Raw genomic sequence first — 25120 nt, 5'->3', positions numbered from 1 at the left:
AGCCAACAGATAAAAGGATAAACAAAATTATGCACAATGAAATATGACTCAGCAATAGAAAGGAATGTACTACTCATAAATACAATGATATGGATAAGCCTCAAAAACATTATGCTAAGTGAAAGAAGCCAGACACAAAAATTACATATTATTCCATTTATTTCTAGGAATAAGCAAAACTGTGCAGACATTAAATAGATCACAGGTTTCTAGGGCTGGGGTGGGAGCAGAGATTGACTACAAACAGGCACTTTTGGCGTGTTGGAAACTTTTGGGGTGATGCAAGTATTCTAAAAAGGATTGTGGGACTTCCCTGGTGGCGCAGTGGTTGAGAGTCCGCCTGCCGATGCAGGGGACGCGGGTTCGCGTCCCGGTCCGGGAGGATCCCACATGCCGCGGAGCGGCTGGGCCCATGAGCCGTGGCTGCTGGGCCTGCGCGTCTGGAGCCTGTGCTCCGCGGCGGGAGAGGCCACAGCGGTGAGAGGCCCGCGTACCGCAAAAAAAAAAAAATGATTGTGGTGATGGTTACACAGCAGTATAAATTAACTAAAAATCATCCAACTGTACACTTTTATAATGTATGAAATCGTTGGCATATAAATTATACTTCAATAAATGTTTTTTCTTTAAGTACAATACTATGAAGAAATAATACCGTTTTAAACTAGCATACCAACATAATTTATCATTCAAGCCAGAACAATTTTGAGAGTGAAAAGGATTGCTATTAAAACTATGCAAGAAGACAGGTGTGAACAAGGACTGTCCCAGACCAACTGGCTTGAATGGTGCCCCTTTTACAAAACTGTCATTGGACAGCAACAGTTAGTGGCCATCTGTTATGTGCAGAGCATGGGAAGGTGATAGAAATACACTTAGGAAGGAGATAGACATGGTCCCTGTCCTTTCGGATTGATGGCACAGTGAGGGAGATAGAAACGAAGGCAGCGACAAGCCCACTGCTGTGGGCACATCGGGGGAGGCGTCCAAGTCATCCTGGGAAAAGAGAGGAAACTGTGAGCCAGGACTGCAAGGCAGTGGGAGGTAACAAGGACAACAGCAGGCAAAACAGTGACCCAGGCCCTGTTGTGGAACCAGAAAGTAATTCAGTGTCTGTAACATAGCCTAAGGGAAGAGGACAGAGGTGAGTCCTTGTCTCACACTGTTGTGTATTGTGAAAAAAGGGACTGTGGTGCTTGCATTTGAAAGTAAAATGTATCATCTGGGCTGGAGATCTAGCAGAGAAAGGGCTGTTTCACCACTCTGGTCAAGTTAGTCACATCGGTCAGCCCTGTGGACCAAGCTCAGACTGAGCGCATGTTCCCAGACACTGTTTTGGGATCCTCTGGGGAGAAAAAAGCACTCTTAATAGGATGTGCTGATGCCCTAAAGGGGTGTAGAACAGAGGTCATGACTATGGGGAAGAGGAGAAGACGCCTGGGATGATGTGTTTGGATCAGGAAGATAGATATTGTAAAATGCATGCACGTGTTGTCAAGTGGGAATTTTTCCAACAGCAAACAATTCAAGTAACGGACCATTTTTGCACCAGCTGAGCTTGATCTATGGGAACTACTCAGGAGCATGGCAAGAAGCTGCAAATGTGTTCTTCTACCTCTCTCTCCCCAGAAGCTTTCACAAGGAAGCTGGGAGAAATTTTTTGTCAGTCCTATTTTCCACTATAGTTTATGTCTCTCCTTTCTGAGTCCCTTTCATAAAAAAAGGTAGAAACTAATGTATGAGTACTAAGTACTAGACACAAGTCCCACTGGCTTCATTTAACCCTAGAGCTACCTTGTGAGATCTTTGTCGTTCCTGTTTCACACATGAGGAAACTCTGAGATTCGATAACTTGCCCCAGTTGCACAGTTAGAAAGAAATGGAACTGGAGCCCACTAAGGCCAGCGTTGACACCAAAACCCATTGCTCTTCCCTCTCCAGCAAGCAGCTTCCAAGAAAAACACTCCAGATCATTTGAGAAGCCATCTGATGTGACTTCTGGTACAACGTACTATCCGGCCAGTGAGGCTGTCTCCCAATCCCAGGTTTTATTGAGAGGGACTTGGAGAGCATCCAATCCATCCCACAAGGTAGTCTAGTGTCTGTCACTATGTGACTCAGCAGGTCATGGCTCTCTGAGCCCCAATTTCCTCATCCCTAAAATATGAGTTGGGCTAGATCAGTGGCTCTCAAACCTGGTTGATGTCAGGACCCCTTTACACGCTTAAAAATTGTTGAGGACCCAGCGTTTGTTTATGTGAGTTATGTCTATGATTATTTACTATTTTAAAAGTTAAAACAGAAACTTTGGAATAACAGTTTCCCAAAACAAAAGGAAATGCAGCGAGATGAGTGGAATTGTTTGACAATTTTGTAAATCTCTCTAATGTCCTACAGCTTAAGAGAGCTGGATTCTCTTATCTGCTACATTTGATCTGTTCCGTATCACATGTGATGTAGTCTCTGGAAAACTCCACTGTACTCTTGTGAGAGAAGGAGAATGAAGAAGGCAAATAATGTCTTACTGGTACCATGGAAATAGCTTTGTCTCCACTTCCCCTGCAGGGGCTTCCAGAGGTCCTGACCACCCCCTGTTTTTAAAAAAAAAAAATTTATTTATTTTTGGCTGCGTTGGGTCTTCGTTGCTATGTGCGGGTTTTCTCTAGTTGCGGTGAGGGTGGGTTATTCTTTGTTGCAGTGTGCGGGCTTCTCACTGCGGTGGCTTCTGTTGTTGCGGAGCACAGGCTCTAGGTGCGCGGGCTCAGTAGTTGTGGCACACGGGTTTAGTTGCTCTGCATCATGTGGGATCTTCCAGGACCAGGGCTCGAACCCGTGTCCCCTGCATTGGCAGGTGGATTCTTAACCACTGCGCCACCAGGGAAGCCCCCTGACCACCCTTTGAGAATTGTTTCCTCCAGCACTCAGAATCACCTGGGGGGGTCCTGATAAAATGCACATCTGGCCTATCCCAGACCTGTGGTATCAGAATTCACATTTAATAAGCCTCCTTGCACACTGGAGTTTGGGGACACCGGGGTGGGAGAGCTCCAAGATTCCTGCCAGCCTGGTTCATCCAAAGCTACCGAGTGCCCTGTTTTGGTAGAGTTGGGATTAAGGCCCAGGTCTCAGTGCAGGGCTCGCGGTGGCAGTCAGCTCCTGCTCTCTGGCTTGCCTGGCTTATCAGTTCACATCTCCCTACTCACTTTCCCATTCAGGGAAGTGCTGAGGGCAGCTGGGCACCTCGCTTACAGCTTTAAAATAAATATTAGGCTTGCTTATAGCTGTACATTTCTGCATGCAGCAGACGCAAGAGAAGTGAAGGACGGAACCCATGGGGCAGGGACCTCCCTTGCCCACAGGAGGAAGTTCTGTGCTAAGCTTGCCCACCCCCCCGCCCCGGGTATCTGTGCAGTGAGTCATCCACAGCTCATGAGTGTCGGGCCAGGCAATGGGAGTATAAAAAAGAAAAGAAAAACTATACCCTCAGGAGTGTAAGGTCTGGCTGGTGCAAAACAGGCCAATGTGGAAGCAACTCAAGGAAAAGAACAAATTGCATAAAGAATGTCTCTAGTGGAGAAACCCTAATGTAGAATACTTACATACTAGATAAAGTGGACTGTGACATCGCTTTTAAATTTCAGAGTAAGATTCCACAATTGCACTTAAAAAATATTGTGATTTAATTAACACACAAAAAACCCGGCTATAGTGGGACATTTGCTTACATGGAAGTTATAACGGAATCTGTTAAAACCTATGTTACAAAGTAACCTGTGCAATTGGTGTAATGGAAATAGCTTTGGCCTTGAATCAGTCACAACTGGGCCACTAACTAGCCATTAACTAGCTGCAGTGACTCTAGTAATGTAACATGCGTTGAGCACTTACTATGTGCAAGGCACTGTTAGGTGACATGAAGCATTGACAAAAGCAAAAAGCCTAAAACGCACTGGAGGAGCTAAGCTTTGTTCACAAGCATCTGCACTGGAGGCGGCAGGGTTCAGGGCTGAGAGTTAAGATGCCTCGTGCACTGTGGACCGTGCACGTGGGAGATGCGTATTTAATGCCCTGGACCGCCATTCACCAGCACGGCGCCTCTGGTTCCTCAGCTGTACGGGAAGGGGTTCAGTGACACGACCTCCAAAGCCGGGCCCCATCGCCCCCAGCAAGGACATTCCCCGCCTGCTCTCTCTGCGCCTGTTTCTCCACCTGGAAAAAGGTGTCCCACACAAGGTCGTGGTGAGGAGCAACATTTCCTGGCACCCATCACACGTGACCACGGACAAGAATACACCTCGGACCCTGCCCGGGTGGGTCAATTTCACGCGTCAACCCCAGAGTGCACCGCAGCGACGGGAGGAAAGAGTGATGGACCCTTGGACAACAGGCGGTCAAGTGCCCGCTACATCAGAAAGTGCGGCCCGACGTGAGCCACCACCCTTCCGCACCGAGCCGCGGAGCACAGCCCAGGCCCTACGCGTCCTTTGCCCCGAGCCAGAGCCCGGCCCCCGCCGCCTTTCCCCTTGTCCCGCGCCTGCGCCACGCCCCCGCGCTCTCTGGGGAGATGGCATCGATGTGCTCGGCGCTCTCCTGAGCCAGCCCTAGGGGTGGGCGGGCCCATTTGCCTCGGGTGGTCTAACAGGCGCCGGGGCGGACCAATGGCGTGGCCGCGTGGCTCCGCCCCTTCCTTGCGATTGGCCGGCGCTGGAAAGCCGCGGCCTGGGCCTCGGGAGGCGAGCCGGAGAAGAATTCAGTCCCGGTCGTCCGCGCTGCGGCTCGCTCTTCGCCGGTTCTCTTCGGTCCAGCCTGCTCTGCCGCCGCCGCCGCCATGGCCCAGTGAGTGGCCGCCCGAGGGCGGCCGGGGAACTTTCCGAGGGCCGGCGCGGAGGCCGGAGTCGCCCCAGACGTCGCCTCGCCCCGGGGGTCTTCTGAGCCCGGCCTCGTGGCGCCTGGAGCCCCGGCCCTCCAGGGAGCCGCCAGACCCCGAGCCAGCCCCGCGGCCTCGCCTTTTCTCGGACCCAGCCCCTCTGCCCCTCGCGGCGGCGCAGGCGGATCTGGTTCCTAGGAAGGGCGCGAGGGGAGGGGACAGGCGTGGCCGCGGGAAGCCCGGGCTGCTGGACGGTCCGGCTGTGGGAGACGGGAGCCCTGGAACGAGTCGTCAGCAGCTCGGATAGAGCGCAGAAGAGGCTTAGTGCCGTGGACCCCCTCCTGCGGGCCCCCTCTTGGTTGGCCCAGGAGAACATGAGGACCCGTTAAGTGGCAGAGCGGGGTGGCCCGCCTCGAGTTTCACGGAAGGCTGCAAGCCCGGGGTCTAAAGTGCAAAAGGGAGGAGGGGGTTAGAGGAAAGTTAAGATGTGTTATCAATCACAGCAAAAGCTAGAAAGCTCAGGGTTTCTGACTTGGAATGAATTAAGTGAAGCTGACGGTTTCCTTTGTTCCTTTCCCCGTCTTTTAGAGCGGATATTGCGCTGATTGGACTGGCTGTCATGGGCCAGAACTTAATTTTGAACATGAACGACCACGGCTTTGTGGTAAGTTAGGAGGGGCACACTCTTCCCTTACGGATTCTTGTTGCCTTAGTCTGAGTGCTGGTGACCGTTCTGATTCCGAAGAACCCATATAACGTGGAACATGGTTCTCTTTATATGTGCCCTGTTGCTGCTTAGGACGTTTTTGCAAGAGATTGAGAAGCACCACTTTGCATGTGGGTGTGGGAGGGGCAGCTCCACAGCTCTCCGAGGAAGGAGAGTCCTGCTAAATGTATCTGCAGGTTCTGTCAGTTCTGCAGCCTTGAATAAACCTGTCGGTATCCTAAGGAGAAGTCCCGCTGGGAGTATAGATTTCTGACTTTATTGCCTAATGGGATCTGGTGAAACGTTCGGGTGTGAATACTAAACTGGCTTAGATACAGGATTATCAGTGACAGAAGATAACAGTCTGGAACTAACTTGTTCCCAGATTTGAGTCCTAACCAAACAGCGACAGACTCTTATCCAGCCTGATAAGTTTTGGGCAGTTGACATTTGTTTATATTCAGTTCTTTACCTTTTCATCCTATTAAAATTAACTTTATGGTGATCAGTCAGCACTTGAGTGGGGAAAAGGTAGAATCAGGGTCCTACCTCCCCAAAACCTTGGGCTGCATAGACATTCCATTGTCACTTGGTCCTCAGTCTGAAGGTCTTGTATGTCCCAGATCTCCTGATCAGGCCTTTTGTCCTTCTAGGTCTGTGCTTTTAATAGGACAGTCTCCAAAGTTGACGAGTTCTTGGCCAATGAGGCGAAGGGCACCAGGGTGGTTGGTGCTCACTCCTTGGAGGAGATGGTCTCCAAGCTGAAGAAGCCTCGGCGGATCATTCTGCTTGTGAAGGCTGGTCAGGCCGTCGATGATTTCATTGAAAAACTGGTGAGGCCAGCTCTCTCCCCGCTGCTACTTGTGTGACAGAACGTCTCTCGTTCCCTTCCTTTAGCTATTTCACTTTTTTTTTTTTTGGCCGCGTCGGGTCTCTCCCATTCTGGCGTGCAGGCTATAGAGCGTGCAGGCTTAGTTGCCTCGCGGTATGTGGGATCTTAGCTCTCCGACCAGGGATCGAACCCACATCCCCTGCATTGGAAGGCGGATTCTTAACCACTGGATCCCCAGAGGAGTCCCTTACTTCTTTTTGCTTAAGAAATTTTGTCCCTTTTCAATTTTTGGGTATGATCTGCTCAGTTCTGACAAAATGTTGCTTAAAAGTCTCAGTGTTGGTTAACTTGACTGGCACCAATTAAGTAAAAACATACCCTCAAGTGGTAGTAATTGTTAGTATATAAAATTCTGAGGACAGCAAGAGACACGTCCATGAATTCATTATCAACCAGAATAGAAACAGTAGTAATCTCAGTGAGCTCTATCTTTGATATTCAAAAAAAAAAAACTTATAGTTTTGATTGTGTATTATGAATGTTTAGTGCTAGGTACTATTAAACCTTACTGTCCAAATTTAGAAATAGATTTCATTTTTCTCAGTATTCCTATAAAGCAACAATTCTCAAATTGTTGTATCATTTAATATAAATGACAAGAGATCCCCCTAGGGAGTCCTAGCAAACGTATCTTTTTTTGGAAGAAGAAAGTAGGCACCTGGGTGGTGCTGGCCGTGCTGTGGTAGGTGGCTGCCTCTGTGCAGTTCTGGTCCCTGATCATCAGCTGAGGGGGCGTTTGCGTCACAGAGGTGCTGATCTTGGTTCTTTGACACATTGTATTCTGACCCCTTATTTAGGCTTTCTGCCACCTCAGGGCCAGGGGATAGTGGACCCATTTGTTCGTGGTCACCGCCATCTGTACTCTCCCCAGCTTGTTCTCACCGGAGGCCTGATGGCCACTCCTCCACTGGGGTGTCTGTGGGAGAGGAGGGGCCGAAGGGACAGCTGCCTTTTCCCCAGGGAGCGTGCCCGGCACCTCCTGGTCAAAGCGCTGTTGCTGTAAGCTTCTGGGGGGACGCCTCTAGGGCCCCTTTCCTCAACATACCTCTGGGGGAAGATCACACTGTATTAACCAGGAGGATTGCCCTCACCATCAGTAAACGGAAACAACCTCATTGCCAGTGCCCTGCAAAGACATTTTTCATCTTCACCAAGAACTTTATTGAACAACGTATTCATTAATCGAAAGAACTTTTTGGCCAACCCCATCGATACTGAAAAACAGTTCTACAGTATCAGCTCTGAAAAAACCAAGGCATTAGCCATTTGGAAGAAATGTTTTGTTGTGAGAAGTGTTGTAACAATAAACAAAGGAAAGGGATGAACATTCCTTTCCCAGAGGAGTAATGTTACCAGTGGGGTTGTTTCTACAGGGAGAGGAATTTGTAACCAGTATGCTACCGTTTAAAAAAAAAAAAAAAAAAAAGACCTAGAAAGGAAGAACATTGTGATAAAGGACACACCAGACTTTGTGTAGTAAGATGCCAAGCTGCCTATGGTCAGCTACAGACAGAATGGACTGAAAAATGGTAGAGTACTCTTCAGCATAGGACAATATTAAGTAATGTTACCTGGAGCCTTGTTGGGGGAGACTGAATAATGAATACAGTAATAAAGCCAGCCTGACTGGTGTGGCGTAGGAAGATACTCTTGTTCAAGGCTTGGTCTCTTGCTGCCATCTCCAAGTGGTGGTGATCAAATTGTTTATTCATACACAAAACCATTTGATATTTACTGGACCCCTACTCTGTTCTAGGCAGAGATTTTATAGGTCTTTTAGAGCTAATCCAATCTGGGAATAAATATCAGGCAGGTGGTACACATTGGAAACACAAAACTTTCCAAGTAGGTTTTGTTCGTTGTAAAAATCTTAGTTAAAAAGGATTATTTCGGTTGTGGAGAGTTCTGACTGGGTTTGCTAGCCCTGAGCTTTTAAATAGGGTCTAGCTCTAGCCCCAGAGAGGATTGTTGAAGATTAAATAATATATGTATACTTTCAGACAGGGTTTATTTGGGATAAATTCTTGTTTGCTTTAATTGGTCAAGGTATGTTTATTTTTGTCTTTTATTTTTTTGGTCCACCTTAATGCTGGTGTCTGGTTACAGGTACCCTTGTTGGACACTGGTGACATCATCATCGATGGAGGAAATTCTGAATATAGGGATACCACGGTAAGCATTTTTCAGTCCACATTCTTCCAGGTTCTGAGAACATTCTAGAAAAAAGTACCACCATTGCACATGTGACAGAAGAGTAGACGTCTTTCTGTGGTGCTCTTTTGGGATTGGCCATTAAGACATGCCTGATGGATGAGATTCTCATTAGTCACACACGTAACTGAAAAGAATGACTGCTGCTTAGATACGGCAGGCTGGGCGTTTATGCTTAATCTTCCCTTCCTGTCCAGCCACTCCGTGATACATCAGTGTGCAATGTGGGTGAGCACCACTGTGCTGATGGTCTCATGTACAAGGTCATTTCCTGTAAAATGAGAATGTATGTTTAGCTTTATTATTTCCCTTTGAGGACAGGGTAGCCATATTAAACTTCCATGGATTTTTTTTTTTTAATTCCCAAACAGAGGGGATTAGTAAGTCAGAAGGGGGATTAAATTTCCTGAATGACCAGGTTATTAGTGGATCCTTGGGTCATTTAAGTCAAATGTGGGATCTCCATACCTGTCTTGTACCTCTTCTCATTCAGTGGGAGAAACTGATTTTAGGGAAGCATGACGAAATTCTTTTTCTCTCATGTAGAGACGGTGTCGAGACCTCAAGGCCAAGGGAATCTTGTTTGTGGGGAGTGGAGTTAGTGGTGGAGAGGATGGGGCCCGGTATGGCCCATCACTTATGCCAGGAGGAAACAAGGAGGCTTGGTGAGTACCAAAGGCACCACCCTTGCGTCGACACAGGGACGCAAGGTGAGAGAACGGGTGAGCTGTGAGCAGTTCTGCCACCCGATCTCCTCTGTGCAGTCTGAGTGTTGGAGATGGGAGATGCTGGAAATATTTCTTTTATGTATACATTTTTTTGCTTTGACATAACGCGTGTGCCTGTTCCTCCTTTCCTTTTTTCTTCTGTTATTTCCTCTAGTACCAATAATGGAAGTTCTAAATAGGCTTCAAGGGTTCAGAGGCTTTAATGAGGCAGCTCAGATAATGTCCTGGGCACTGTCTGGACTTAGGAGTAAGGTCTGCCTCTTCAACTCATATATGGTGTATTTAATCATTGTGAGTAATGGCAAAGTCAGACAGGGCCTCTTTCGTCCAGGGAATGAGGTGGAAAATTTTTATTTGACTGGGGAAAAAACGAATTTTACACTGCTCACTGTGTTGTGTATAAGAGGAAGGGTTGGCTGCAGAAGGGGGGATGCTTTGGTGATGATGTAGCAGGAGGGCTGTATAAAGCATAGGCTGTGGGTGATGAGCGGGATAGAGGATTAAAATGAAAAGATGCAAGTAATTAATTATACATAATGTAGACTGAAGGAAACACCGCTGTTGAGACTGCAGGAAGAGAGAAAGCCAGATAGAGGATGATAGAGAGATGGAGCAGAAGAGAAAGAAGTAGAAAAGGAAGGATCCTTGTGAGGGAGACGTGGGAAGGCAACGCGCTTTTCCGAGTGAGTTTGGTTTCCGAATATTCTAGACTTATATTAGGCATTAAAGTAAGGAGTGATCAAACCTAATCCCCAAAGGTGTGAGGGGTTGACTGGGGAAGATTAGTCTTTTAATTACCTCCCTAATGATTAAGTCTGGGGATTCTCTTCAGTATGTTAAAGTCTAGAAATAAAGGCCTTCCTGCTTCTCAAAAACTTAAAAATATTTATTTTGGGGTACCGCTAAGTGGGCTGTTACAAATGCAGACAATACACATGAAGAAGTCTGCTATACAGAGGTGCTCTAGTTCTCATTAATACATTTTCTCACACTGACCTGTTAGAAGCAGAAATGGTACTTTTACCTGAAACAATCAAAGTTCAGGGAAGCTCTAAAAGCTTAAGATGTAGCCACCCCAGCCCCCTCCTCCTGAGCGTTCACTTTGCAGCCCTGTCAAGTTTTGTGTCTTTACCAAAACCCTTTTGTGAAGAAGGCTTTATTGGTCAAAAGTGAGGAGAACAGTAGGGAACAGCGTCAGGAGTTACTCTGTGCGCCTAGGGGAGGCGGGGAAGGAATGAACAACAGTTGCTTTTTCTCTGGATGATAAGGAATGTAGCTCTTGGAAACGTTGCATGGTTCTTTCTGTCCAGAATCCTGCTGTGCTTGATAACATACATCCAGACTGATAGAAGCAATCGCTACAGGAACGGCTTGGAATCACAGCTGCTTCTGATAGTGCGATAGAAATGTCTTCCGGGGCTTTGCTGACCCTCTCACCCAGCCTTTTTGTCTCCTGTCTCAAATCAGATAGTCCGCAGCCTCTGACTGATTTACCTTGAGGACTTAGCTTATTCATTACTTTTTTGTGGGCATTTCCACCGACCGCTAGAAAGGAAACAATTGGGGGGCGGGGGGGAGTCCTTGAGAATTTCGTGAAGACCCAGGCCCCTTGTCAGCAGCTGAACCACCCACTTCCTTCCTACAGGCCCCACATCAAGGCCATCTTCCAGGGCATCGCCGCAAAAGTGGGGACTGGAGAACCCTGCTGTGACTGGGTACGTTGTGGGCCCCCCTGAAGCCACTTGGCGCCATGGGCACTGACATGACCAGGGGCAGAGCAAGGATCACCATGGTCCCAGCGGTTTGCTTTGTGACATAAGCTCCTCAATGTTTACGTCGCTAGCACAGACAATGCCGAAAATGCATCAGTTGTACATGTCCTTGTATCTTAACTGGAGGTTGATATTAAAAGCAGCCCTTGTCAATTCATCTAAAATATGGATTCCTTAAAAAAGGAACAGGAAGGGCTTCCCTGGTGGTGCAGTGGTTGAGAGTCCGCCTGCCGATTCAGGGGATGCGGGTTCGTGCCCCGGTCTGGGAAGATCCCACGTGCCGCGGAGCGGCTGGGCCCGTGAGCCATGGCCACTGAGCCTGCGCGTCCGGAGCCTGTGCTCCGCAACGGGAGAGGCCACAACAGTGAGAGGTCCGCGTACCACAAAAAAAAAAAAGAAAGAAAAAGAGGAACAGGAAGGATGAGGTGAAGTAAGATTTTCTTCGTCATGTTACTTCATGGCTAAAGAGAGGATGTCAAGGGAGTTGCCTGGTGGTCCAGTGGTTAGGACTCTGCACTCTCACCGCCGTGGCCTGGGTTCAATCCCTGCTTGAGGAACTAAGATCCCGCAAGCCGCATGGCGTGGCCAAAAAAGCCCAAAAAGAACAAGAAAGAAAGAATGTCAAGGGGGTAGGGGAGGAAAAGAAAAGAGAGAGAGAGAATGTCAGAATCAAAAGTGGAATTTGCTCCCTGGGGTAGGTATTCTGTGCTTAGAACAGAGTAAGCTGCAGCTCTTTGCCCTCACTGAATGTGAAGGAGGCCGAGGCAAATTCTTTCCCTCCGTATATTTTGTGTTGCTGGTAAAATAAATTTTATCCCTTGTTACAGCCTTAGTCCATCCCATGGATGGAAAAAAAAACACTAGGCAGGGGAGACCTGAGTTGTCTTTCTGGCTCTCCATTGACTAGCAGTGTGACATTAGGCAAGTCATTTTCTTCCATGGGCTTCAGTTTTCTCACCTGTCAAATATGGGGGTTGGACTGGATGACCTCCAAGTTCTCTTTAGCTCCTGATCCCCTTGAATTTTATTCTACGTGCCATTTTTATGATGTTAGTTTTGCTTTATATGAGATAAAAGGTAGAGAAGAAATGAGGACTTGGGCCCATGGGGGATGAGGGGAGTCCTCCCCCCAGGCCTCACAGTGCCTGGTGACTAAGCCGCTCCTTACATTTTAACCAGTGGTCACTGAGTTCAGTCAGAACCTGCTTAGCGCTGAGAGACGCTGGTGCTGTGATTTAGAAGACCGAGTAATTTTCTCACTAGTGTGAAGGATTGGGAAGGGAGCTTTTGTTCCTTAACAATACACTGCTGCAGTAAAAAAATAAAAAAAAAGTACAGTGACAGTAACTTCTTTTTAGATACATTTAGGACATAAATCATGAGGAAATTAACAGTACTTGCCTGTGTATCTTGATCAACTCCTGTTGACTTCCTATAACCCCAAGCCTTACTCTTAGGTTACTGAAAAGAAAAAACTGGTATAGATACTAAAAGCAGGCACCCCTTAGCTCAGTTTTGAAGTTACAGGAAGGAAGGGGTGAAGCAAGGTATTATTGGCCATGTTACTTCATGGCCAAAGAAAGTGTCAAAATCAGAAAGGGGGGACTTCCTTGGTGGCACAGTGGTTAGGAGTCTGCCTGCCAATGCAGGGGACATGGGTTGAGCCCTGGCCTGGGAAGATCCCACATGGCGCAGAGCCGCTAAGCCTGTGTGCCACAGCTACTGAGCCTGCGCTCTAGAGCTCGCGAGCCACAACTACTGAAGCCCGCGCGCCTAGAGCCCATGCTCCGCAGCAAGAGAAGCCACCGCAATGAGAAGCCCGTGCACCACAACGAAGAGTAGCCCCCGCTCACCGCAACTAGAGAAAGCCCGCGCACAGCAACGAGGAGCCAAAATAAATTTAAAAAAAAAAAAACAGAAAGGGTAGGCCAGCAATGGAAACATAGATAGAGGAAGTCTCTATGTCAGGGTGGCAGTGTGACAGCATCCACCCCAGCAGTGCTGCCAGCACTGGTCCACCGGCAGGCATATCCCTGTCATGGTGACGGGAGTGTCTGACTGCAGAACTCTCCTTGTTCTGACTCCTTGCCCTCCAACCAGTTTTCAGATAATCTGGCTTCCCAAGTAGCTTGTCCACAGGGACAGGATGTGTTGATCAGACTAACACTTGTAACCATTAAGATACATAGTTAAATTTCTCATCAGAAATTTACAGACTGGTATTCTGATTTCATACATCTTGCCAGCTTTATTAGAAATCAGTACCTTGTCAGTTGTGGGACCCTGGCAAGAACACATTTCTGGGCTTACAAGGGCAGACCTTGCATCTGAGGTCATTTTATCTCTCGGTGGCCATTACAACTACAGTACATTTATATATTGTTTAAAGTACAAGTGACTTAATCAGCTTCTTTTCACTTGCGGTTGCTAGAAAAATAACCAGGGAAAAGAAGACTCCTTTTACTTGTGGGAGGGGGCTGGGGAGTGGGGAGTTACTTTTAATCACAAGGATAAAGAATGGAAAATGTAGGCTAAAGACCTGTGGGTACTTCACAGTGAATTTGGGGATTTTGAAAAACCTTTAAAGGAATGAATTTGGAGTTAGTTTACAATAGCATTGTGCTGGATTGAAGCTTGTGTTGAGTTGTTATATGATGATTAGTCTTTTGAAAATACTGTAAATATTTGTTCGTATTTGTTATTTTTTTGTATGGGGAGGGAGCCTTGCCAAAGAACTGGATGTGGACTTCTCTGGTGTATTTCCTGGCTCCCTGAAGGCCTCTTGGTGCTTGTGGCTCTAACAGGTGGGGGACGAGGGGGCAGGACACTTTGTGAAGATGGTGCACAACGGGATAGAGTACGGAGACATGCAGCTCATCTGCGAGGCCTACCACCTGATGAAAGATGTCCTGGGCATGGAGCACAAGGAGATGGCAAAGGTGAGTCCTGGGCCCTGGGCGGGGGGAGCGCTGCTCTGGTGAGAAGGCTTTGCTGGTGACGATAAGTCCTTCCTCATTCTTTTTCCCTTGGTCATTCTGGTGGCCTGGATGGACTCCGCCTAATCTAAGGGAAGCTCTCAGTAACAGGACCATAAAATCTGACAGCCAGTCACTAAGCCAGAAGTTCCCAGAGACTCTTGGTGTAATCCTCTCTCCCACTCAGGGACCCTGACTGTGTCAGGCCTGTGTCACTTAATTGCCTGGTCTCGTTTGATCCTCCGTTGGTCCCATGTGGGAGGTGCAGCAGAAGCTCGCTTTTCTGATCCAGGTGGGACTGGCTGTTAGACAGCTATTCAAAAAAAGGTAGTCAAAGTTGGGAAACATAGCATTTCCCCCAACATTTTATTATGAAAATGTTCAAACATACAACAAAATTGAAAGAATTGGACAGTGATCAGTTACATACACACAACCTAGATTCTACCATTAACATTTTACTCTGCTTACTTTGTCGAATATCGTCCATTCGTCTATTAGTTTTATCTTTTTTAAAAAATACACTTCAAAGTAAACTGCAGACATTTGTACTGTTTTCTGTAAATACTTCAGCATCATTAACTAGGCAAACATTTATTTTAACTGAAATTATAGGAAGATACGTTCAATCACCCATCATTTCATGGAGAGCCAGGTCCTTCTTTTAAGTGTGGCTCTGCTGATTAGCATTCTAATCAACTTTCTTATCATCTAGAGTTTGTAGTTTCAGTTATTTCAAGTGGCACATGATTTAAAGACACTTTCGAGGCACACAGTGCAGAATCCTTCCAGATTTTTTTTTTTTTTTCCTTCCAGATTTTTTACATTCTTTTCCCTCCTAATTTTAAAATTTGTGTTGGGAATTCCCTGGTGGTCCAGTGGTTAGGACTCTGCACTCTCACTGCCAAGGGCCTGGGTTCAACCCCTGGTTGGGGAACTAAGATCCCACAAGCCATGCGGTGTGGCCAAAAAAAAAAAAAAATTGCATCATCCCCACTTATTTTGTTTCACTAACTTGCCTTTATTGTTCTTTCCAAAACAGTTTGACTTAGTTTTCATAGAAACATTGCTTTTCTTTTTGTGTTCATATTTAATTGGTTTATATAATATGAGTGCCGGGCACTGTTGTATGTTGGGGGTATATTAATGGAAGAAACAAAGTCCCTGCCCTCATGGACCTTGGAAAGATAGACAGTAATGACTGAATATATAAAACCTGTTCGTGATCACTATTATAAAGAAAAGTAAACGGGAGGAAGAGGCTGCTCTAGATCGGGTGATCAAGGAAAGTGACTGTACGAAAACCCAAACGAGGTGAGGGGACACCTGGCTCTGAGGAAAGCACTGGCCTGGTGACCAGAAAATCAACATGAACAGGTTGAAATCAGAAGCAGCTGACTGTTGGTTAGCATAAAACTCAGCTGGTGGCAGAAGTGTTCGGGTGTCCTGCAGAGGAGCCTGGTAGCCTCAGGGGTTGAGCAGGTTGTGAGCATCGGTCAATATTTACATGGGAAAGGGATGAATCAGTTAAGGGGGCATCTCCGGTATAATCCTAGGTTCTCCCACATTGTTTTCTTTCACATCCTGCGCACAGGCCTTTGAGGAATGGAATAAGACAGAGCTGGACTCATTCCTGATTGAGATCACAGCCAATATTCTCAGGTTCCAAGATATTGATGGCGAACACCTGCTGCCAAAGATCAGGGACAGCGCGGGGCAGAAGGGCACCGGGAAGTGGACCGCCATCTCTGCCCTGGAGTACGGCGTCCCCGTCACCCTCATCGGTAACACTCAGCTTTGGATTGAACCTTTTCATCTCACTGTTTTGACCCTGGTGTCTTTCTGGCAACTAAGAGTTACCAGATCTCTCAGAGAATCTGTTCAACCCTAGTCGGCTTTCCGAGTGTGGTCTGCTCTTTCTGCCCTTGAATAAGTTGACAGTGTGAGAGAGGCTGAAGCTGCTGTTGAATCTCTTCTTTATAATCCTTCTCTCAAGCATGTGAGCTTTGAGATAAATTCAAAAGTTACTACCTGTCTTAGCCAGTTTGACTTTGGGGATCGTTTTAATGTTAGTGATTAAATTATAGTCAATGACCTAAGATCTTTCTAATAGGGAAGCTAACTGTAATGGAATTTTTCATACAAAAGTTCACAGAATAATAAAAGTTTATGTACTCAACATTTATTACTATTTTGCTGAGGTTTTTTCCTCAGATATTTGAGGAATAAAATATTACCTAAGCATTTCCAGTCCTTTAATATTCTTTTCCTAAGTTCCTTCCCCTTTTTCTTTTAGAAGAAAACTACTTTCCTGAAGTGAGTGTATATCCTTCCCATCCATGTTTTTTATCTTGTCTTAATGAGCTAAGCATCAAACTCAAAAAGTTGTAGAGAGAAGGAAATAATAAAAAGCAGAAATAAAACAAAAATAATAAGGGGATTAACAAAACTACGTGATGGTTCTTTAAGAATAAAATAGATACATTCTGTCAAGATTGGAAAAGGAGAATGGAGGCTCCTGGTCTGCTTAATGAAGGCTGATCTTTGCTCCTGGCAGAATGGTTCCCCCTGCAGTAATAAAACAAGTTTTCTTGTTGACTCTTCCAGACATAGGTTGCCTTTCCCTGTCTAGTCTCCTCCTGCCTTTGGTTTCCTGTTAATTATGCCTGACTGTGTTTACAGTGGACTGGGTAGTTGCAGGCACAGTAAGGAGGGAAGCAGTTTGCTTAGTCCAGCTCTACAGAGAAGGAAGTTGACTGCTTTTTAGCTAATCTGAGCGCTACCCTGGGCAGGGGCCCAAGGGGACAGTAACTGGGAGCAGTTTATTCATCACTGCCTCAAAAAGAATCCTGCTCTCTTGTTTCGGAGACTTTGTACCCTACCTTCCAGCTGATGGTAGTCAGGCTTCCTCCCTGGCTGCGTGCCATTCTTGTTTGTTGAACTGACGGGGAAATGAGTCTTCCAGCTAATCTTTAGGTAACCCCCGGAGGGTTACGCCACACTCGCCTCTTCCTGCTTTTTGTCTTCTGAAGCATCCGCCTAAGAATGCTAAGTCATCCTGTATGTGCACTGCAGGCGCCCAGAGAGCCGGGCAAGGACAAGGACGGGGAGACACCTGCTCTCAAGTTTATGGCCAGAACCCTTTCCTGAGAAATAAAGTCCTCTGTTAGTTCCCAAAGGTTTTACTTCATTCTGTCTGTTGGGGGAAAAAATGGTTAATTTATTCTAATTATATAAAGTGTCAACTGGGCAAGCATTTATAAGTGATAATTTTTAAGATACTAATATCTTAATATTAAAATACCATATTGGGGACTTCCCTGGCGGTCCAGTGGTTAAGAATCCGCCTTCCAGTACAGAGATGCGGGTCCAAGCCCTGGTCGGGGAACTAAGATCCCACATGCTGCACAGCACAGCCCCCACCCCCCAAAAATATTGAAATATTTTTTATTCAAATGAAGTAAAATTGTGAAACTGTAATGGTGACCATGGACATAGCAAAAACTAAACTGTAAGAATTAGAAAATGGAGTCTTTGAAGGGAGAAGTCTCAGTGTACTCGTTTCAAAGTGATGAGTATTAGTGCCTCAAAAGAAAAGCAATGAAGTCTTTGGTGACCATTTATAAATTAAAGTCCTCGCAAATGGAACTGAAATTTTACTGGAGGACCAACACGGAGGAATTCTTAATGATAGTGGTTTTGCTCTTCGTTTTTTCCCCTTAAAATTCCCCTTTGAAGTTCATGGTGATCTTTGAGGTTGAATATGTGTATTTATGTTGGAGACTGACCTGGAGTTTTCATTTTCAAATTAACCGTTAGAGCTTTTTATGAAAGTTCTTTCTGATGCAGGTTAGCTTTGCGGCCGAAGGTTGAGACTTTGCGCTCGTGGTAAAACTGGAAATCGTGCTGCATTGCTCTTTTCCCTCATCTTCTCTGGCTCGTATGCGCTCCTCCTCCGGTTCTGCCTGTGAGTTGTGGTGACTTGTTATCTCCCCCTCCCCCCACGTAGGAGAAGCGGTCTTTGCTCGATGCTTATCATCTCTGAAGGACGAGAGGATTCAAGCCAGCCAAAAGCTGAAGGGGCCTCAAAAGGTCCAGTTCGAAGGAGATAAGAAATCATTCCTGGAGGACATTCGAAAGGTGGGGTGCCGCCCCGCAGTGGCAGCGGGATGGGACTGGCGGGGAGAACACCCCGAGGCCACGGGGAGGACGTGGGGTCTGTCCAGCCTTGCCCGTTGATCTGATATGCAGCCTTTCCTAAACCGTGTCCTCGTTAGAGCTGCACTGCGGTGGCGGGGGAGGGGGGGGTGTGGCGGGCGGGGCGGGGATTAGGCAGCCGTGGGCCAGCCGCAGTTCTGATGAGTCTTTGTGCCCTCCTTTAGGCGCTCTATGCTTCCAAGATCATCTCTTATGCTCAGGGCTTTATGCTGCTAAGACAGGCAGCCACTGAATTTGGCTGGACCCTCAACTATGGTGGCATTGCCCTGATGTGGAGGGGGGGCTGCATCATCAGGAGGTGAGTGGTCGGGGCACCTGCCACCTGCCGCGCGAGAGCGCTGTGGTCTTAGGGCGCTCTCGGGGACGGTTTCCCTGGAACTGGTACAGTTGAGTCCTCTCGCTGGGACGTTGGCAACCAGGCAGGTTTAGGTGTCACATCTCACTTTCTTCCTGCACGTCAGTTATTCTAACTCGAGTGTCCATTCTTCCCCGTCTAAAGTAGTTCTGTGAGCATGGTTGTGCCCTTGGCCCTCACCTCTCGGGACCTGGGCTGTCTGTATTCACGGCACATACAGCGAGCTGGTGGGGATGGGGGGACAGGTGCCTTCGTACCTCGCGAGGGTATCTGTCAGCTTCCAACTTACTTCCCCTGCTTTCTGCCAGGTGTTCAGCCTGCTAGTTAAGATTCATTGATTTTTTTCCCTCTTGATTATTTCAGTGTATTCCTGGGAAAGATAAAAGATGCATTTGATCGAAACCCAGGACTTCAGAACCTACTACTAGATGACTTCTTTAAGTCAGCTGTGGAAAACTGCCAGGTATGTAGCCCAGAGCTGGGTAGTACGGGAATTCTGTCTTAGTGAGTTTTGCTCTGGGGGGTCTGCTTTTTCATTTATGCATGAAAATCTGTTGTCTTTTCTTTGAGCAAATCACTAGTCGTTGGCTTTACTTTTTTGCTCAGGACTCCTGGCGGCGGGCAGTCAGTACTGGTGTCCAGACAGGCATTCCCATGCCCTGCTTCACCACTGCTCTTTCCTTCTACGATGGATACAGACACAAGATGCTGCCAGCCAACCTAATCCAGGTGAGCTTTTGGAGTAGGCGATGAACATGAACCTGGGTGGTACCTCGGGTCATGTGCCTGCGTCTGTCCTATAACCAACCCATTTCTTGTTTTCTAGGCTCAGCGCGATTACTTTGGGGCTCACACCTATGAACTCTTGAACAAGCCAGGACAGTTTATCCACACCAACTGGACAGGCCACGGTGGCAGCGTGTCCTCGTCTTCATACAATGCCTGATGAGATTCTGTTAAACGCGCCACGACTCCACAGACCGGTACATTCCACTTGCCACACAGCACTGCTTACATGGCCCTTTGCCCTACTTTCTTCTCAGATCTTTGAAAATAAAGTGTCGTAAGAGACTCCTCTGAAGAGTCAACCCGAGTTTATTTGTAAAGTAGATCTGTGAGAACCATCGCATCCTCTGCCCTCGCCTCTTGGGATGGAGCAGAAATTGAGCGTGTGCGCGACCTCGAGAGCCAGCTCCCTGAGGCGGTGTTTCCCGCGTGTCCCCCGTGGGTTAGGGAGACAGAGCTCTTCTCACATAGGTGGGAAAGGTTTTTGTGGAATTTGATCAAACTGGAGTCTTTGTATCATGCAGCTGAATTCCCTTTTGCCTTTATTTAATAAAAATTAAAAAAAAAATCATATTTATGCTTCTTCTCCAGATTCTTAAATATTCTCACCTTATCCACACTGAGCCATATCCTCATTGGTAGAAGGATGTGCACCCGGTTTCATTACATTTGAATTAGTTTATTTCCTTCCTTTATTTAGCCTTCTTAAATATTTTCCTCTTTGTTTTCTTTAAAAAAAAAAGAGAAAAGAAAGAAAAGACCTCAATAATAGTACCAGGAACAGCAAAGTTAGGTAATGATTAACTCTGGAGGGAAGGGTGAGGAGAGGTAGTCAAGGGGTGGGTGTACAGGCTTATGACTTCGGGCAAATTATTTAATCTCTCTGGCCTCAGTCTTCTCATTTGTAAAATGGGGATAATCATCGTACCTGCCTCCTTAAGGTTATTTTGAAGATTCACCTAGTAAAAACAGACCGACACTTGACACATAATAAGCACCTACTTAAGTGGTAATTATTATTATTACCACTTCAGGTGTGCCTGTCCCTGAAGCAGTGGCATTTCTGAGAGTTAGAAACCAAATGTTACTTCTCAGCACTCACTGGTGAATTCACTTTGGAAACCAGCCCTCAAAAAGTTCCTGGCAGGGCTCCTCTGTGCTCAAGTAACGACAGACAGATCTTAACTGAATACATTACCACCATAACCCCTTCACCACCACCCTGCCAGGAGGTGGATCTTGGGAAAAAAAGGCAGATTCTGAGTCAGCAGGTCTGGGGTGGGGCCCCACATTCTGTATTTCTAATGAGCAACCAGGTGAGGCCATTATGGCACAGGGCAAAATAAACGGAAGCTCCTTTATCGCTAAAAGAATATAACCGTCCTTTGCCTAGGTCCTTGACAGGGAGTTTTTTTTTTTACTATATATACGATTTCATGCCTTTGGAACTTTACATCCCGTGACTTATTTGAAAAATTAATGTCTGCCACACAGTGAATACTATTTAAGGTTGACTATTACTTCCTGCTGAAGGGGAGGTGGTCAAACAATTCTGAAAGTGGATAGAGGTGGCCACGGACGGGTTCTGCCCCCGGCCAGGTCCTGTCCAGCCTAACTGCCACAGGGACAGTCTGGTGGCCATTCCAGCAAAGGGCCTCCCTTGGCAGAGACTGTGGGCCTATTATCTTTCTGCTTTCTTTCTGCTTCCATTTGAGACACAGTGGAGTTAAGACATATGGATCAGGCAAGGGAGCAGACAGGACCTCTCAGCAGAGGTTTTAGGCAGGGGGTTTACAGGTGTTACATTTCTTTGAGGCACATGTGGAGCCATCTTTTTAGGAGGGGTAGAGAGACCGTCAGGATGTATATACTATGTTTAGTATGTATGTTAGCACAGACATGTTCGCTGTTTAGTAATAGATGTGCTGTTCCAGTAACAAACCACCGCAAACTCAGTGGTGTGATATAACCATCTTTATCATTCTCCTAATTCTGAGTCAGGAAGTTGGTACAGGAGCGACAGCTTGTCTCTGTTCCACAATGTCTTGGAGTCTCAGCTAAGACTTGAAAGTTGGGGGTGATTCCATGGCTGGGATCACTTGGAGGTGTCTGTCTCCTTCATTCATTGGGCGGTTGATGCTGGCTGGGACCTCAGCTAGGGCTACCAGCTGGAAAGGTGCACGGTGGCCTCACCACGTGGCCTTAGCCTAGGCAAACTTCTTACTTGGTGGCCCAGGGCTCCAAAGGGGAGTGTTCCAGCTAACAAAATGGATACCACATTGCCTTTTAAGACCTAGCCATGGATGTGACACAGCATTATTTCAGCCACATTATATCAGTTACAAGTGAGTCATAAGCTCTCTAAATTCAAGGGAAGGAGTATTAGGCTTTACCTCTTTTTTTTTTTTTTTTTTTTTTTGGCGGTACGCGGGCCTCTCACTGTTGTGGCCTCTTCCGTTGCGGAGCACAGGCTCCGGACGCGCAGGCTCAGCGGCCATGGCTCACGGGCCCAGCCGCTCCGCGGCATGTGGGATCTTCCCGGACCGGGGCACGAACCCATGTCCCCTGCATCAGCAGGCGGACTCTCAACCACTGCGCCACCAGGGAAGCCCTAGGCTTTACCTCTTGATGGCAGAGTGGCAAAGTTCTAGAAGAGCATGTGGGTCAGGAGATTTTTTTTTCCCCCCAAATATAATCTGCCACGTATGCTTCCCTGGAAAAGGACAATTTGTTACATGGGGAAGTTGGGAACTCTGGCCCTATTTAGGGGTTTTCCTGAGGGCCTCATACAGTATTTATGGAATATATAAGAATATAATAATAGCTAACAGAGTGTGTGCCAGGCACTGTCTTTTTTTTAAAATTTATTTTTTTCTTTTTTGGCTGCGTTGAGTCTTTGTTGCTTGCTGCATGCGGGCTTTTCTCTAGTTGCAGCAAGCAGGGGCTACGCTTCGTTGCAGTGCGCGGGCTTCTCTGTGTGGTGGCACGGGCTCTAGACGCGTGGGCTCAGTAGTTGCGGTGCACAGGTTTAGCTGCTCCGTGGCACATGGGATCTTCCTGGACCAGGGATCAAACCCGTGTCCCCTGCATTGGCAGGCGGATTCTTAACCACTGTGCCACCAGAGAAGCTCCCAGGCACTGTTTTTTGTTTTTTTTGTTGTTGTTGTTTTTGCGGTATGCGGGCCTCTCACTGTTGTGGCCTCTCCCGTTGCAGAGCACAGGCTCGGGACGTGCAGGCTTGGCGGCCATGGCTCACGGGCCTAGCCACTCCGTGGCATGTGGGATCTTCCCGGACCGAGGCACGAACCCGTGTCCCCTGCATCAGCAGGCAGACTCTCAACCGCTGCGCCACCAGGGAAGCCCCCAGGCACTATTTTAAGTTTACTCATTTAATACAACAGCCTCTGAAGTAGGTACTACCATTAGCCCCAATTTACAGATGAAGCCCAAGGATGTGAAGTAACTTGTCCAAGATCACATAGCTCCTGCAGAACTGAAAATTGAGCCCCGGCAATCTGGTGCCAGAATCCATGCACTTAATCATCAGACTATCTTACTGCTCAATGTGTACGATGGCAGATTTACTGTACACCTACTATGTGCCAAGCACCATGCTGGGAACCATTTGTTTAGAGGTGAGAGAATTTGAAAGTCCTGACCTCATGAGCTCCTAGAATACATACAACAGCCGATGGAGATGGAGTTCTGAATCAGCATTTTACAATGCAAATTTAGGGAAAATAAATGATTAAACATTTATGGGACCCTATTTAATGCAGCTGGAAGGGGCTCAGGAAACCTGCAGTGTCCTTGCCTTATTTATGGTGAGGGCAGTGGGACAAGAGAAGAGAATAAGACTGTGGACTCAGAAGCCAGGCTGCTCATAATCAAATCTGGGCTCTACCACCTCCTAGCAGTTCAACCTCTGACAAAGTCCTTTCACCTCTGGGATACTCTTCCCTCATATGTAAAATGGGGGTAACAACACCCACCTCCAAGGGCAGGGCACCTAGGGCACAGCCGGGAGCAAGTCAGCGCTCAGTGTTAACCAAGGGGCAGGAGGGCCTTCTCGGCGCAATGCTGACACCTAGTGGCCAGTTTACATGCCAGCTCTTCATCCTGTGAAAATAGTCCCAACCAATCACAGTTGACCCTTGAAAAAGAGGTGGGTAGGTAGGGGTGCTGATCCCCACTTTCCCCCTCCCGCAGTTGAAAATCTGCGTATAATTTATAGTGGGCCTTCCAAGTGTGTGGTTTGGCACACAAAGATTCGACCCACCGCATATCGTGTAGTGCTGTAGCATTTAGTACTGAGAAAAACCCTTGTGCAAGTGGACCCGTGCACTTCAAACCCGTGTTGTTCAGAAGGTCAGTGTACATCCATTTTCTGTAACATAATACCTCAGCCCTGGACCTCTCTCTTCAGATCCTAAAGGGTTAGGGTATTCTGCACGTGTCACTGGAATAATGCTCTTTCAGCCTGGGAAGCAGCTGCTTTAAAGTGAGATACCTTGCAAGGTAAAAAGCACAGACGCTACCTGGGAAATAATTGTTACTGCTTCTTAAACACTTATGTGAGGCAATTTAAACCTCACAACTGCTCTGCGAGGCTGGTCCTATGATCTCCACTTTATAAATGAGGGAACTGAGTCTTGGAGGGGTTCTGACTTGCTCAGGGTCACCAAGCTTGTGAGAGGGGCTGGGCTCTGAACCCAAGGCCTGGTCCGAGGGCTGGAGTTCGTTTAAAAATGCAGAATACAGGGCTTCCCTGGTGGCGCAGTGGTGAAGAACCCGCCTGCCAATGCAGGAGACACGGGTTCGAGCCCTGGTCCAGGAAGATCACACATGCCGCGGAGCAACTAAGCACATGTGCCACAACTACTGAGCCTGCGCTCTAAAACCTGCGAGCCACAACTACTGAAGCCCGTGTGCCACAACTACTGAAGCCCGCGCACGCCTAGAGCCCATGCTCTGCAACAAAAGCCCATGCACTGCAACGAAGAGTAGGCCCCACTCACCGCAACTAGAGAAAGCCCGCGTGCAGCAATGAAGACCAACATAGCCAAAAAAAAAATGCAGAATACAGAAATATATAAAGTGAAAAACTTGAGTGCCTTTATCTGCCTTCTCTTCAACCCACTGCTCAGAATTTAACTGTATTTGTCATGTATCCTCGCAGCTTTTTCTATTCCTTTCAAATATCCCACATCCCCATATAGATGCATATGCTCTTTTCTTTAAAAAAAAAACAAAAATAAGATTGTTCTGTACATACTAGTCTGCAAGTTGTTTTCTTTCACGTAACGTCCTAGAGGGCCTCATTCTATAAACTGGCAATTTAAATGCCTTAGAGTTTAGTGTTTCCAAGAACCCTTCATAAATCATTCTGAAGAATAAAAACCTTAGATTGTGCAACGAACCACTCCCTAATAACTTTGCATGTTGAACCTCTGCCTCCTCAGCCCCCAGCAGTTCAGCGTCAGCTGAGATGTGGGGTAGCTGCGGGGTCAGGAGTCAAAAGGCACTCCTGTGTGATGCTTCGCCTGCAGTCTCTCTCTCCTTTATCCCTGACTTCCACCAGAGAGGTAGTAAGAGGGAGGGTGCCTGTAT

General features: G+C 47.1%; 1 protein-coding gene and 1 long non-coding RNA gene across 3 annotated transcripts in view; one reads left to right on the top strand and one right to left on the bottom strand.

The window, feature by feature from the left end:
• The first annotated feature begins 4685 nt into the window (after nucleotides 1–4685).
• PGD (phosphogluconate dehydrogenase) lies at nucleotides 4686–19798 on the top strand. Its single transcript, XM_060141489.1, has 13 exons — nucleotides 4686–4836; nucleotides 5456–5531; nucleotides 6227–6406; nucleotides 8572–8637; nucleotides 9223–9341; nucleotides 11050–11119; nucleotides 13981–14115; nucleotides 15746–15935; nucleotides 18161–18291; nucleotides 18534–18667; nucleotides 19088–19187; nucleotides 19331–19453; nucleotides 19551–19798. Exons 1-13 carry the CDS (start codon nucleotides 4829–4831, stop codon nucleotides 19668–19670), a joined length of 1452 nt encoding a protein of 483 aa, XP_059997472.1. The 5' UTR covers nucleotides 4686–4828; the 3' UTR covers nucleotides 19671–19798.
• The window catches only part of LOC132515248 (uncharacterized), a 19658-nt gene continuing 2908 nt past the window's right edge, over nucleotides 8371–25120 (bottom strand). The window contains exons 2-4 of one of the 2 annotated variants that reach the window (XR_009539099.1): nucleotides 20120–20238; nucleotides 17034–17347; nucleotides 8371–8947 (exon numbers count right to left, since the gene is read on the bottom strand). This is a non-coding gene — a long non-coding RNA (uncharacterized LOC132515248). The remainder of the gene's footprint in view (nucleotides 8948–17033; nucleotides 17348–20119; nucleotides 20239–25120) is intronic. The other variant, XR_009539100.1, reaches the window with a different exon arrangement.

This window comes from Lagenorhynchus albirostris, chromosome 2 (assembly GCF_949774975.1).
Source record: "Lagenorhynchus albirostris chromosome 2, mLagAlb1.1, whole genome shotgun sequence".
Classification (NCBI taxonomy): domain Eukaryota; kingdom Metazoa; phylum Chordata; class Mammalia; order Artiodactyla; family Delphinidae; genus Lagenorhynchus; species Lagenorhynchus albirostris.
Note: the sequence above shows the minus strand (reverse complement) of the source record. Positions and strands in the feature narration are given on the sequence as shown.

Coding starts and splice junctions, on each gene's coding strand:
- PGD (XM_060141489.1), top strand. Junction 8,638..9,222: donor CTGAATATAGGGATACCACG/GTAAGCATTTTT, acceptor TCTCTCATGTAG/AGACGGTGTCGAGACCTCAA. Junction 15,936..18,160: donor CGTCCCCGTCACCCTCATCG/GTAACACTCAGC, acceptor CCCCCCACGTAG/GAGAAGCGGTCTTTGCTCGA.